The sequence below is a fragment of the Haliotis rubra genome, unplaced genomic scaffold (genome assembly GCF_003918875.1).
Source record: "Haliotis rubra isolate DU_JTF1 unplaced genomic scaffold, ASM391887v1 Scf206, whole genome shotgun sequence".
Lineage (NCBI taxonomy): Eukaryota > Metazoa > Mollusca > Gastropoda > Lepetellida > Haliotidae > Haliotis > Haliotis rubra.
The window spans coordinates 198188-213731 of record NW_025766070.1 but is presented as its reverse complement, the minus strand read 5'-3'; the positions used below and the strand labels follow the sequence as shown (position 1 = coordinate 213731).

Genomic DNA, 15544 nt, shown 5'->3' with positions numbered 1-15544 from the left:
CTGATCTCTTCATACTGACTACAGTGGAAATATCTGTATACGTATTCAAAGATAAACGCACATTCACGTCAAGTCAGTAAACCGCCAGAGTGGTAACATAGAATCGAGGATCCAGCACTGTCTAACTTGCTCCTAGCGAATCCAGGATGCCCTAAGACAGTAACTCAATGGAGGAGGAGAATAACGTGCGACTGAAACTCTAAAATATTTCAAACACTGTTCATGTTATTCCCTCTCAGCCTAATCCGGCATAATTACCAAAACCTGTTCAAACACAAGTGGTATTACTTGGAGAATTTTCAACTTCAATATCGTACAGACTAGAATTGACATGGGACAAGAACGTGTCAAGAGTTGTCTCCCCTACACCGTTCTAATAGCAACACCAAACTTGCGCTTGTTCGTAAAGGACAAAAGGACATACTTACCCTAAACACGTGGGTTCAAGCAAAAAACACGTGGGTTCAAGCAATAAACATGTACAGGAGATAAACATACTCATCAATATTCAAGCTATATGGTGGCGGTCTGTAAATAATGTAGTCCAGAAAATCAAGTGATTAGCATCATCGATATGCGCTATTGGGATACGATGGAATGTGTGAACCAAGTCAGCGATGCTGTCCACCTGATCTCGTTAGTCGCCACTTACGACAATCATGGGTTGCTGGAGGCCAATTCAAACCCGATCTTCACGGGTCAGTACATATGAAATTTGTGAGTGATTTTATTTTTACGCCGCACTCAGCAATATTCCAGCTATACGGCGGCGGTCTGTAAAAAATCGAGTCTGGACCAGACAATCCAGTGATCAATATGAGCATCGATCTGCGCAATTGGGAACCGATGACATGTGTCAACCAAGTCAGCGAGCCTGACCACCCGATCCCGTTAGTCGCCTCTTACGACAAGCATGGGTTACTGAAGATCAATATTCTAATCCGGACCTTCACGGGTATATGAAAGTGGTGAGGTGAGGTGAAATTGGGTTTAACGTCGTGCTTGAGAATATTTCGCTCATATGACGACGTCCATGCGTGTGTATGTGTATGTGCGGCTGCTTGTACTAGCCCAGACTGAAGCTGGTTTTATAGTGCTAGCCCACTGAGATACCATGCCGCAGTGAAGCATGAATACCTCACTCAGACACATTATACTGACTCCGAGCCGACCAGTCCTTGATGTACCCATTATAGCTAAGATACATATAGCTAAGATACATAGCGTTCACTGACATGAATAGTGAACGCTATGTATCTTAGCTATACCCATTAATTGCCGAGCGCTAGGCAGGCACCAACAAGTACCATATTTTAACGTCTTTTGAAAGTGGAACAATCTTGAACACAACGTTAAACCCCAATACACGTCACCTGACACCTGAGTAAGTCATTCAGGGGGAGATCAAAACAAAAACAGGGGAGTCAAATGGAAACTGTTTATTCATCTTCTTCATCAACAAATCATCACCATCTGGTTAACAAATACACCGAGATACATAAATGTTTAAAAAATAAAACAATTTGAGAAATGGAAAACATTTCATCCATGAGTGTCCATCTCCTTAAATCCTAATCAGAATATCTCTCATTAGTTTTAATTCTTTGCTGATAAAATACTGCACTTCTCTAACCATACGACAGCAGCCTGTTAATAATCAAGTCTGAACCAGACAATCCAGTGATTGATATTATGCAAAAATCACAATCGAAACAATGACCATCTATGAATCAAGTTATTGAGTATGACCACCGGATCATTTACATTTGCCTCTTCCAACAGAAACCGGCTTCAGTGGAACACATCTATACCAAGTGAGCCAGGCAAATCAGTGACTGACATCAGTCAAGCGAAACAGTATCTGGGTGGGAAATCCAGAAATGTTGGGACTTGAACCTGGGTCCCTGATGCCTTAACACACTATCCACGTGACTACTCCACCACCCTATTGTCACTATGTTAATATTATTCTCATGTAATACATTGGCTGGCATTAAGCTTCTGTTACCATTAGTTCATATAGAACTACAATAAAGGTGTGTATGAATTTAAAACTCTTAATAAAAAGCTAGGTTTGTACAGATTTCGTTAATTAAAAACTGTGGGTACAAAGACATAAATTTAAAATACACCTTAGATATTTAAATACATCAATAGTACATAGCCTTCCATCATTTTCTGATATTTAAATATGTACAATATATGGGCTAATCAAACATGTTAAGATCACAGATTTTGATTTACGGATTTTGATATACCAGACATAATAAACTAATTGATATACACTAGTGTTGGGAATTGGTTAAAATCTAATAATTGATGATTGGTCCATTACAACCGATCAATCATCGAAAATAATTGGTTAGCATCATTTATCAAATGTTCCTGTTATCTTTGTTAATGCACACAAAAATATATAGAAAAAACCATGGGTTTTTGCAAATTGCACAAAATTCATTTGCAAATTTCGCATATTTAAAGGATGATTATTAGTATGTTAGGAACACAGATTTCCTGGATTCTTTAAGATAAATTCAATCATGACTTGGAACGAGCTTGTAGTGCTTATGAAATGTAAATTTAATTGACACAGACAAAACCAACCTTGTGAAAAATATTGTTAATGCAAACAAGTGTTCCAAGATTGGTTGCGTTCGATTATGAGAAAACATGTTCGATTGCTTGGTCGTTTAGCCACTGCGACCAATCTTCGATTATTTCAATTAATTGGACCACCACTAATATACACTAATATTCAAGTATGGGTAATATAATACTAGCCATTGATTTAAACCAGTCAAAGGAATATTTCCGAAGACATGTTGTCTACAGTCGGTGTATGTCTTGAAGTTTGGAATAATTTGACACCGAGAGTAAGTGAGAGCAGTTTTACACCATTTGTAGAAATATTTCAGTGTTATAATGGTGGGACACACTCATGTGACAGGCTTAAGACTTGATGACAAGTTACACATTAAGACACATTAACTCAACTTCAAATATCTGAATAATGTATGACCTTTACTATTGCATTAATGCATATACTCAACAAAAAAAGTTAAGGACCACCCCAATATTCAATATTTAAGTATTATATGGATCGTAATATGAACTATTAAATACTTTAATATTGAAAATTGGGGTGGTCCTTAATTTTTTGGAGTATATTTAGGTGAGTATTCATAATTCTGCTTATGCTCCACACAGGAACCATTAGCTTAAGGAAATCTCTCTGCCTAAACATGAAAGTCAGCACATTGAATCACTCTGGTGCAAGTATGGAAAACATAATGGATGACTGAGTGAGTGAGTATGGTTCAACTCTGCTTGAACAGAAATTCGGTGATATCTTATTCTGTCAGTGAAGCAAGACATAGATTCACAGAGTATTCTTACTTGTCAATTTGTTAAAGGGTTAAGCTCTTGGTCATATGGACAAGGTGCCTGAACTTGGATTAGAAGGTCCATGGTTTGAATCCCTTTATGGGCCTTGGAAATTTTACAGCAGTTTATGTGGGAATAATGCCCAAAATGTTTGATATTGGAACTCAAAAGAATGAAATCGCTGTTGACATGCTGAGGTTCTTGATGAATGCCATAGTGTGATTTTAATCATGACAAATCAGGATAACATATCTTGTTTGAAACCATTAGTCCTGTTTTGATCTCGATTATAAAGCATTGTAACATACTTCTTATCAACTTTCACAAAGATGAGGTAGGCCAATGGCCCTACTGGGCTGACTGGAAACAAATTTTAAAATTTATCCCCTGAAATAATCCCCCCTTTGTCCTCCTGTTTTGATATGCAGCCTGATGTCACTGATCACCATGTTGTGTGTGACGGCTTTACACATATCGTAGATGGTTAGCGCTGCCATGGAAACGGCCGTCAGGGCCTCCATTTCCACTCCTGTCTGACCTCTAGTCTTCACAGACGACCTGATACGAATACTATATTCCTCTTCCTCGAGAGTAAATGTCAGCTCAACTTTCGAAATAGGAATATTATGGCAAAGAGGAATGAAGTCGGCAGTTTTCTTTGCCGCCATTATGCCTGCAATTTGCGAAACTGTCAAAACATCACCTTTCTTAATTCCATTTTCCTTTACAAGATCAAACACCTCCTTTCCTAAAACTATTCTCCCTTCTGCTGTAGCAATCCGTTCAGTTTCTGGTTTAGACCCAACGTCCACCATCATTGCTCTCCCCTTCTCATCAGTGTGCGTTAACTGAGGCTGGTTTCTAGAACTTGGCTCAAGGTCGATGTCGTCCTCCTCCAAATCCTTATTGCGTTCTTTGAAGTCAGCCTCCCAGTATCTCATCTTGTCATCACCATATGAAGAATATGACTTATGAAAGGCACTAAATAGTCTGATGTGATTAGTGGAGGGAGACCCGGCTCCCATGGCAACACTTAAAATATCTCTTGAAAGACAAACACTGGCAGGTTTATGTTTATAAGACCATTTTCTACTATATATGGGCCGTATCACAGATGAAGCTGCTGACTGTATGTCTAGGTGGTTAAAATGATCAGTCTTGGCTAGGTGATCTGAAATATAACAACATACAAAGTTAAAGTTAGTGTGTTTGGTTTTACATAACTTTGAACCATATTGTAGTTAAATGATGGTGTGTTGGTTAAAAGTATGTTGAAAGCAGAAAGCGACCCAGTTCATATACATTCATCACTCATGAGCGTGGGCAGGCAAACCTAGCAACCTCGAACCCTGATTCAAACCAAAAATCCTAGGTTTTGTGAACACATAAGGGACACAACTCTGCACAGCGAACTATTGCATCTTAGACGACCTGGCCGTCTATACCACTTCAGTGAGTGAGTGAGTGAGTGAGTGAGTGAGTGAGTGAGTGACGTCCTATCCTGTTTTGGAAGGATGACACACACAACCAAGTCTTTTAATCCAATGATAATTTGACAGTGTATAACAAATGTGCAACCTGCCTATGGTGCAATATGTATGTATTTAACAACAAGAACATGGTAACTTGGTGGTGGCAGTATGCAGCCGTCAGGTGGAAAGATTCATAACTAGAGGTTTCAATCCAGTGATGGCTTATGTGACTCTTGCGGCCTCTAGTTGTTGCAGGTTAAGGTTCCTGCACGTCCTTACCAAACTTCACTTATTGCAAATAATTCATCTTTTCTTCCATAATAACAGGTATGTTCAGAAGAATATTTGCATATTAAATTTGACTTGTAAAGTTTTGGAGTGTAACATGCTCATAACAAACTGACACATATAACAAACTTGTAATTTATTTAATTTCTAAATACATCCCAGTCACATACATGTTATTAACAAAAATTGGTCAGATCTTATATTTCAGAAGTGTAAGCTTTAAACGCTATTACCAGTCAGTTATCTGTGTAAAACTAAGCATGATGATCTGGACGAAGGTGAAAGTTTTGGAGTTGTGTATATGTGTGTCACATAATGATGTACATACGTGAACAAAAGAACCATCGTCACCCACCAATCAGTATCATCGGCCGATTTTTCATCTTGGATAAATTCAGCATTCCTGAAAAGATACAATGTTATGCATTGAACTGAGTCTACAATGCATTGAACTGAGTCTACAAGACAATATGTCTATTGGATCACTCGACAAAGTCTTTATTCTATAACACATGCATAAATTTCTACAAGATACGGACACAACAGGACATCTGCTCTACATCATGTCTGTACTTCCAGATGTCTGTTCTGCAGGACATCTGCTTGACAAGATGTCTGATGTAAATGACATCTGCAATAGATATCCACTCTAAAAGACATATACTCTGCAGAACAACTGCTTGACAAAGACTGATTTACAAGACATCTGCTCTACAATATGTCTGATCCACAAGACGTCTGCTCTACAGAACAGTTGCTTGACAAGACGTCTGCTCTACAATGTCTGATCCACAAGATGTCTGCCCTACATGACATCTGCTCTACAGAATAGTTGCTTGACAAGATGTCTGCTCTACAATATGTCTGATCTACAAGATGTCTGCCCTAAATGACATCTGCTCTACAGAATAGTAGCTTGACATGTCTGTTCTACAATATGTCTGATCTACAAGATGTCTGCCCTACATGATATCTGCTCTACAGAATAGTAGCTTGACATGTCTGCTCTGCAGGAAATCTGCCTGACAACATGTCTGCTCTATGAGATGATTGCTCTACACAATGTCTGATCCGCAAGACATCAGCTTCCCATGAAGCTCTCTCCACAAGAAGTCTGCTCTACCAATACCAAAGACATCTGCTCATTTCCTGAGTTTCTGCTCTTATTTACGCCATGTACTCGCATAACATCATCAAATCTGTAACTCAACACATATCACTGAACCGGAACTGATAACTCCCCACAACCTGACTCATAATTCCCCACAAATATCTCCCTGATTCTGTGCACCTGCATGCTGTTTCTTCTTCCTCTTGACTGCAGCCCCAATAATCTCCAGCATCTCCTCCTGCGGTGTGTTGTTCCTCAGAGCATCTCGCAAAGACACTTCCGCCTCTCCATGGAGGCACACCTACAACCATGGGGTTAAGGAAACAGGTAGTGAGTTGGGTAACACAGGTTTTAACAGTATTCCAGTCAGGGGCCGTTCATTTATTACAAGGATGAGAGGAAAACAGATGGAAATAGGAGAATCATACAGAAACATTTTATACATATAAGCATTGACAAGGGGAGGTGCTTTTACATTTTGTCAGGGTTATGAGTGAGTGAGTGAATTTAGTTTTACGTTGCTTTTAGCAATATTCCAGCAATATCATGGAGGACCCCAGAAATGGGCTTCACACATTGTACACATGTGGGGAATCGAACCTGGGCCTTCAGCGTGACAAGCAAACGCTTTAACCACAAGGCTTCCCCAACGCCCCGTCAGGGTTATGAAAAACATGTACAAAGATATGGGAGTATCATCTAAAAATAGGACAAGCATTAAGGAGCTGTCATTATTTCAAGTACATTTAATGCAGTAAAACCTCTGACTGCCTGCTCCCACCATCATGAAACATATTTGGGGTACATCGAAATGCAAACCCATAATAATAGGTTCCTAAGGGAGGGAACTCTGCAAGGCAAACTGCACCAAGAACAGATGAAAAGCACAAGTACAGGTTTCAGGCAACTACTGCTTAGGTGAAATGGGTTGCTTGCAGGTGGTGACAAGTCAGGATCAGAATTCTACTTGTGACCAGTGGATTCTGGTATATGTATGACCAACTGACAGAGGGATTCAGCTCTCAGGGCTGTGCCCCTCAAAGGTAACTCTCTCAGCACTATTTTACTGTGCCTCATAAAACACTAGTTGTTTATTCCTTAATGGAAATAGGGGACTGAAAACAATCACTTTGTGGATTGATGCCCTGGTGGCTGAAATGGCATCACTGATGTCAAAAATGCAGACTATTAATAACCCAAAGGTTGTGCCACAGGGTTATATCGTGATCAGGGTTCTGTGAATTGGTATAGAAATGATGACTCACTTTGAGGTTGCCATCAGCTGTCATCCTGAGTCTGTTACAGGTGCCACAGAAATGTTCGCTCATTGACGTGATGAACCCAACCTGTCCTGCAAATCCTGGGACTTGGTAGGCCTGAAACCATGGTAACAGAAATAACAAAACAATTAAACACTTTGATTTTAAAGCACTGACTAAAAACCTATTTATTGTGAACGGTGACGTCTGGTAAAATGGGGCTCAATGTCGCAGTCAAGATTCTTGCACTAATCCAGTGATGTAGTCCATACAAATGTCAGTTTTAGAGTGCCAGCCCACTGAGATGCCATACCTCATTCAACTGACGCTCCACTTTGACTCTGGTCCAGCCAGTCCATGTTATATCCTCACAATCACGTTGAAGCAAAGGTCCTGGCAGGGTAACAAGTTGTTTTATTTTTTCACATTTTTGTATGACTTGGCTGAGTATCAACTAACAGCCTTCCACTCTCAGCCTTCCACTCTTAACGCAAACACTCCATCTACTACTAGTACTAGATCGTGCCAGCAATCCATAAACACTCCATGGAAATAACTTTAAAATTGCTACTCGGTACAGTGGTCACTAGATCATGCAGCCGTTTTCTTGTTGATTTTTTAAATAAACAACATAATTAACATTGGAAAGTCAACTGGACACCTACAGTGTGATATACAAAGCTTGACAGAAAAAACCACTGGACTTGCAATGGGTTCAATGTTGACACTATCTTGAACACAGTGATGAGCCGCATTTCATCTTTAACTGTGTTAAATTAGTGTACAATAATGTGTAAGAAAATTTGTCTAAATAAATTCCTTTCAGGTCATGATGCAAGGCACTCACTTTAGATGTATCATTGGGATGGTCAGAGAGCCGGTCAAAGTCTGGCCATCGTGACCTGATGATGTCCAGCATCTGCTGGTAGGACACTAACTTGTTGAAGTTCCACTTGTTGCCTCCAAAGGGCATGTACTCAATGAAGCGGATGTCCACTTTCTGTGGATCAAACATACAGATATACATGCATGGCAACGAAACGGCACCTGGCAACAGGGCGACACCTGGCAACGCGACATGTCCACTTTCTAGCAACAGGTGGCAACAAGATGACACCTGGCAACAACATACAGACCTATGGAAACAGGACACCTGAAACAGGACGACATAGCAACAAGACGACACCTGGCAACAGGACGACACCGCGACACCTGGCAACAGGACCTGACACCTGGCAACAAGATGACACCTAGCAACAGGACGACACCTGGCAACAAGATGACACCTAGCAACAGGACGACACCTAGCAACAACACATTATTTTTGTTCAAACACTAAATAAAGAAATGATACCAACAGTCTCGTAATCTCAGTAAAAATTAACTTTTCAGTTTATAATTGATAAGGTAAACATTTCATTCTGATTCCCCAAATTGACATGTCACATGTTTCAAATGAGATAAACTAGCCTGTGACGATGGATAGAGGTAAATCCCTGTGAATCCCATTGTCTACACCTACCTTGTGTTGTGTGAACTCCACGAAGTCCACGATCTCCTCCTCATTCAGGCCCCTCATCACAACACAGTTCACCTGAAATGTAAAACTGCCTGCAGAAAGTCTTGTCTACACGCTACCACCTTCCTCAGTAAATGAGAGTAGTCAATAATGTGTTCTACAACAAATCCTAAATGTGTACAGCATTCATGTCTTCAACCAGGCTCTAATCATGGTCATGTGAAATTTGAGATACTTCATATACTACTAATAATAAATAATAATAATAATGTATTTATAAAAGCACCTAATATCCACCATAGAGATGCTCAGTGGCGCTGTGACAATATTGGGGAAGGAGATAGATCATATAACTTTTACAGAAAGGCAGCAGTGAAAAGATGGGTCTTTAGCAGAGATTTAAAAGTTTCTTTCGATGAAGTGTTCCTGATTTCCTTTGGAAGAGAGTTCCACAGTTGAGGGGAGGCAAAGGAGAAGGCTCGGTCAGATAGTTGGTGTGGAGATCTGTGTTGGGTGAGGAGAGAGTCAGAGGAGGATCGGAGACTTCGCTGAGGTACATACACAGAGATGAGATGTTTGAGATAGTCGGGAAAGTTATCGTAGAGGCAGTCATGAGTCAGAATGAGGATTTTGAAGGTAATTCTTGCAGAGATGGGGAGCCAGTGTAGAGACTGTAGTACTGGGGTGATATGGTCATGACGATGAATGTGGGTGATACATCTGGCAGCGGAATTTTGGATTCTTTGTAGGTTCTGGAGAAACTACATACTACTATGTAATACTACTAAAAACATGATATGACTCCAGTATATTTATCCCCATGATACCCCCATTTGAGGGTTTTTAACTTGTTAAACTTCCTAATTGACTTGTACTACTTTTTACAAATTATCTGGTGCTCAGCATCAAAGGATAAAACAATGACTGGCTTGCTCTGATTGAGAATCAGTGTGGGTGAGTGAGGTGTTCATATGAAAACTGTGGCAAAGTATCTTAGTGGGCTCTAAAACAACTAAAGTATGCATGCAGTAATTGTGAACTTAAACCCCATTTTACCTCTCCCCACCATTTCCACTATCATGTCTATTGTAAAGCATACGAAGCATGCTCCTACCTTCACTGGATCATATCCCAACTCCAGTGCCTTGTCGATGCCCTCTAGGACTTTGTCAAAACCTTTCCGTCGAGTGATGAATTCAAACTTTGGGGGTACTAGAGTATCGAGACTGATGTTTAGCTGGTCCAGGCCTGCATCCTGGTACAGAGGTAGTCTTCGGGATAACGTGATTGCATTGGTTGTCATGGCAATGGACTTCAGACCTTCAGATCGTAAACTGTCAAGCCCCTCTGAAAAGAAACATCTTGAGTAAGTTTTCGCCTTAAGACTGACTGACTGAGTTTAACAATATTCCAGCAATAAAGGGGACAAGAAATGGGCCCTCGTGAAAAGAAACATCTTGATGTAAGTTTTAGGCTACCCACCGCCCTTTCGCCTTAAGAAGTAGAATAAGTAACATGAAAAAACTCCATAACTTGTAAGTTGTATTAGTACAGTCTTGACCAAGTCTTCATGGAAGCACAGCCCAGTCAGGTAATCAACAACTAACTGTCTCAGCTAAGGAATAAAACACTGCCCAATTTTAGGAAATATCACAAAATCATAGACAAGGTTTCTCCTGGTGGAACCTCCTACCTATAGAATGACAGTGATATCAAATATGGATGAGTTGAGTTGGGTTTTGAAGATGATGATGATTTGCATTATTAAACGTGTCATACTGACTGACTGAGTTTGGTTTTACGCCGCTTTTAGCAATATTCCAGCAACATCACGGCGGGGGACACCAGAAATGGGCTTCACACATTGTACCCATGTGGGGATTCGAACCCGGGTCTTCCGGTGACGAGTAAACGCTTTAACCATTAGGCTACCCCACCGCCCCTAAACGTGTCATACACAAATCTAATTGCCTAAAGTGTTTTCAGATCACTAAATTACCCTGGCCAATGGATCAGAGTACTAAATTATCCACTCATTCTCAGCTCCTGGGGAGAATATAAGTTGTTTAAGCATATAAGGCCTATTTGGAATGCAAGAACCACCTTTAAGGAGTCATAAGGCTCCTCTAAATGAAGGACAAAAATAACAACCTGGTCTGTTTTGAAGGAAAGAGTTGATCACTAGTAACCCATGCTTGTCGTTAGAGGAAACTAATGGGATCGGGTGGTCAGGCTCGCTGACTTAGTTGACATTAGTGGTGTGACGATTGATATGCATCGATGCATCGATCCATGGGCCGCCGACACAGTGAATCGATACAAACGTTTACATTTTCGTATATCCAGATACGATACTTCAAATGGGCCACGATACATCGATGTTTAACTCGAATATTGCTGAATCGCAATATCTGTCAAGAAAAAAGACTCACTCTTGTTTGATGATTGAAATATATGCTTACTTATATTCCCTTCATAAGTAGACGTTTTCTCGGAAATTCTTGTGTCAAGAACTACTGTATACCGGGAAATTTTCAAGGTATATAATTTTCGAGGTTTTTTCAACGCAACCTCGAAAACATTATATCCATGAATTTTTCTGAACTTCAAACCTTTGGGTTGGATTTCCTATCGATAAGCATTTCATCTGCGGGCAACCAATGACTTCCTGACATGAGCAGTAACTCTGTAATGCCTGTCTACAACTAATCTTAACGTTCAGTGACCCTGAACGGCCTGAATAAACAAACAACAGAAATACGGTGTCGAGACTATTTAATTGTGTTGTAATTGTTGGTCCAGAATAACATGCATTACCAAAAATATGTAATTCAGTCAGTGTCTTACATGTAAAGTCAAACCAACTGTCAATACACTCGGTGTCACTCTCTGGCCAAACGGACTGCATCGGCGATGCCAGGTTTGATGAATGCGCGTCTTTAAGGGGCTTGTTTACACAAACATCCTGGAGCTGTAAGGCATCCGTGCAGTTGGTCAGTTTCGCTAAAGAGGTCAACTTGTCAGCTTTCTAACAACAACATAGTTTCAGCAGAGACCCATGCATACATGCTTATAGTTAGTTGTTAAAAAAACAATATCGTCTGAGAAAAAATGGCCTCATGTTTGAACTTCGCCGACAGAGTGTTTCATGGGTCATTTATCACAACAAAGGATCAAAGGGTTGTTTTCATTACTATTATTTCTGCCATGGACTGGTATACCAGTAGTTATAACAGTCAGACGGCAGTTATCACTGGATACTAGTTTTGCCGATAGTTCAGTGAGTATTGGTCCGGTACGTCATGTTTCTGGCCACTTTCTTCTATTAAACCTCGAAATTAAAATTGTCTAAAATATTTATATATTTTAGGCCCCCAAACCTCGAAATTTATATCACCTCGAAAGCTCTGGGGGTCTCAAACCTCGAAATTTTAGTACCTTGAAAATTTCCCGGTATACGGTATGTCAAGACATAGCTCTAGCATGTTATTAACATTCACAAAGTCTGTGTATAAACTTAACGAAATACTTTAAAATGGTTTGTTTTGGTATTAAGGTGTTTTATAGTTGGTGTTGGAATTAAAGATTTTAGTATCGTGATACGTATCGTATCGCGACCCTTATATTGGGATTCGTATCGTATCACAGCTTCAGTGCACAATACTTTGGCAATATATCGTCGTGACTAAAATTTTAGTATCGTGATGTATCGTATCGCAGGTTGTATGCCAATACCAGCACTAGTTGACATATGTCATTGTATCCCAATCAAAATGTTCAAGCTGTTGATCACTGGATTGTATGGTCCAGACTCGATTATTTACAGACTGCTGCCATACAGCTCGAATATTGCTGAGTGCGGCGTAAAACTAAACTGACTCACTCGCTCATTTAAGAAGGAGACATAAAGTATCTTTGAATGAATGACAGGTATGACAACTAACTCACTGAGGATATCAACCAGGTCCTTCCTGACCGTGGGCTCTCCCCCTGTCAGTCTGATCTTGGTGATCCCCTCCTTGACAAACATCTGGGACAGTGCTAGGATCTCGTCTGTACTTAGCAGCATCTGCTTGGGGGTGAGCTGCACCCCGTCCTGGGGCATGCAGTACTGGCATCGGAGGTTGCAGCGCTCTGTCAGGGAAATACGCAGGTACGTGTGTTGACGTCCAAATGTATCGGTGAGGAAGTCGGAGAACGAGGGATTTGATTTCTGCTTTGGTTTCAAAGCAGGAGACTCTACCTGAGAACAGAAAATGGGGATTATAAGTGTACATGATATTGAGTGAGTGAAATTCTGCACTGTAAGTATTGTGAATCACAGCATCAAGTTGAACATTGCAGAACAAATAGCATGGCTGAAGACAAAGAGTTTATACTTCATGTGTTTCCATATATTATATACTTCTAGTACTACGTTTCTCATCACTTGTGAATACATACAGAAGTTTTGCATTCTGGTCACTACTTTTGAACTCACGAATCATGGCACGACCAACAAGTGAGTACTTGGACCTTTAGAATCAAATAAAATATGACTTAGTCACCTTGTAACAGAGGTGATGGTAAATACAACATCGTCTCCTGTTTGGAACTGTTCCAGTCAAGTATAAATTATGTTTCATAGATAAATCACTCTTAGCTAAGATTACGTGGAGACATTCAGGTGGAGACAAGATTAAGATGTTTTTTTTAACAACACTAGATTCAGACTTTTCCAAGAACATTATCATGTAATGTGGAAACACAAGAACATTTTGTCAATATTTATAATAGATGTATTGTACATCTTCAAAGTCTACACTTTAAAATGATTCCAATGAGTAACACAATGACCACATGCTTATGATGGTCTAACAGCGTCAAGCGATCAAATAATGTACACAATTGTGCCAAAAAACAAAATAACTTTTGTGTAAAAAACACTGAAACATTAAAAAAATAATAAAATGCTTCAACAAAAAACATTAAAACATATCATTTAAAAGTTAACAGATTATGCAGTAAAACATGGTAAGAGACAGGGGAAATCTCGAATTTCGTAAATTATTTTCTAAAAGGAAGGAGGACTGCCTCCGCTGCCTGACACTGACAGACTCTAAAACTTGTACTGACATGAATGTTTTGAATACGTTGAACACAAATTGCCAACAAACTCAACAATGACAACATGATCATCTGATGATTGGGTGTTTCGACATACGTTTTCTAATTAATTCTTTTTTATCAGCCTTGATACCTTTTCATTCACCGCCTCGCTGACGTTCGCCTTCGTTAGTGAACAAGAGTGTCGATACACCTGAAGGAGGTTTTCTGCACCATCTCGGCAGATCGTGTGTCGGAAAAGTTCGAGTCCTCTCCGTCCCAACATTGTATCTGATATTGTCAGTTCGCCATGACTATGCACAAATGTGGCCGAGCACAGGACCCGCTTACAGCATTCCTATGAACGCCGGTTAACTGCGTTCAATAGACACTCAAAGCATTATATCGAGGCGACGCATCGCTTTCTCGCTGTATGTCACGTTCTTGGTGTAAGCTGGTCCACGGCTCTGCCTGCGCATCGTTATGTAGTATTTATGAAGAGACAGAGCCCAGCGCAGTTTCGCGACCTTATCAAAAATGAAGGCTGATGTATATTTTGTACAAAATGTGGAATTGGTTTAATATTCGGAAACGGATCAGGTAAATTGAATGACGTTTACAGACGTTCTCAATAGAACGTGTTATCTCTAGCAATCCCAGACTGGCACCTAATGAAATATATAGCTGTCACATATTAAAACTACGCATTTAACTCATTCTGTTGTGCAGATTGTAAATTACAGTGCATATATTATTCAGACTGTAACATAAGATACACAAGCCATTGTTTCGTTGATATCATTATTGGATTAGGATTCGACCTGTAACCACACGGTGTCGCCCTTGGATAACTGCCTTATGCTCCTTTACACCCATTTCTATTCATATATAAAATATGAATACCCACTTTAATATGTTCATTTTAATAACGATCAAATCAATTTTCCTTCATCACCTACATTATTATATGGATATTGTGAACGAAATTGTTAATAATCCGAAAATCTACACATTGTATGCGACCAATAAACAGGTTCATACATATTCATAATTTTGGTGTGAGACAGATTGAATATAAACTATTTATTCTGTAAACCCCGTTATGCTAAATCTATTGCTATCTCACACCAGAGATGACAGTTGTTTTTGCGGAGCGGTGAGGTATACCCTAGTGGTTAAGCGTTCGCTTGTCACGCCGAAGACCCGGGTTCGATTTTCCACATAGGTACAATGTGTGAAGCCTATTTCTGGTGACCCCCGTCGTGATATTGGTGGAATTTTGCTTAAACCATACCCACTCACTCTTTTTGTAAATGCGAACTATATTTACCAGGGTTGCATACATAGGTAAAAGGGCCCATAGTCAAAACGGGAAGGTTGCATTAAATGACATAACCAATTGGTTATCTGCGAACTGTTTGTGAAT

The 15544-nt window shown here is 39.9% G+C and overlaps 1 protein-coding gene across 2 annotated transcripts; it reads right to left on the bottom strand.

Annotated features, from left to right (window-relative positions):
- Positions 1-2641: 2641 nt before the first annotated feature.
- Positions 2642-14596, bottom strand: LOC124276118 (molybdenum cofactor biosynthesis protein 1-like). 2 transcript variants are annotated; one of them, XM_046711777.1, is made up of 9 exons: positions 14273-14596; positions 12982-13276; positions 10148-10380; positions 9037-9108; positions 8362-8514; positions 7521-7631; positions 6436-6556; positions 5500-5547; positions 2642-4555 (listed from the first exon to the last, which is right to left on the bottom strand). In XM_046711777.1, exons 1-9 carry the CDS (start codon positions 14402-14404, stop codon positions 3765-3767), a joined length of 1956 nt encoding a protein of 651 aa, XP_046567733.1. In that variant the 5' UTR covers positions 14405-14596; the 3' UTR covers positions 2642-3764. The 2 variants fall into 2 exon arrangements, with proteins under 2 accessions (XP_046567733.1, XP_046567734.1); XM_046711778.1 differs by having other exon boundaries at positions 4428-4555; positions 5473-5547; positions 14273-14595.
- Between the last annotated feature and the right edge of the window lie 948 nt (positions 14597-15544).

Coding starts and splice junctions, on each gene's coding strand:
- LOC124276118 (XM_046711777.1), bottom strand. CDS start 14,404: ATGTTGGGACGGAGAGGACTCGAACTTTTCCGACACACGATCTGCCGA. Junction 8,515..9,036: donor TGGAGTTCACACAACACAAG/GTAGGTGTAGAC, acceptor TTTGATCCACAG/AAAGTGGACATCCGCTTCAT. Junction 5,548..6,435: donor GAAGAAGAAACAGCATGCAG/GTGCACAGAATC, acceptor GTATCTTTTCAG/GAATGCTGAATTTATCCAAG.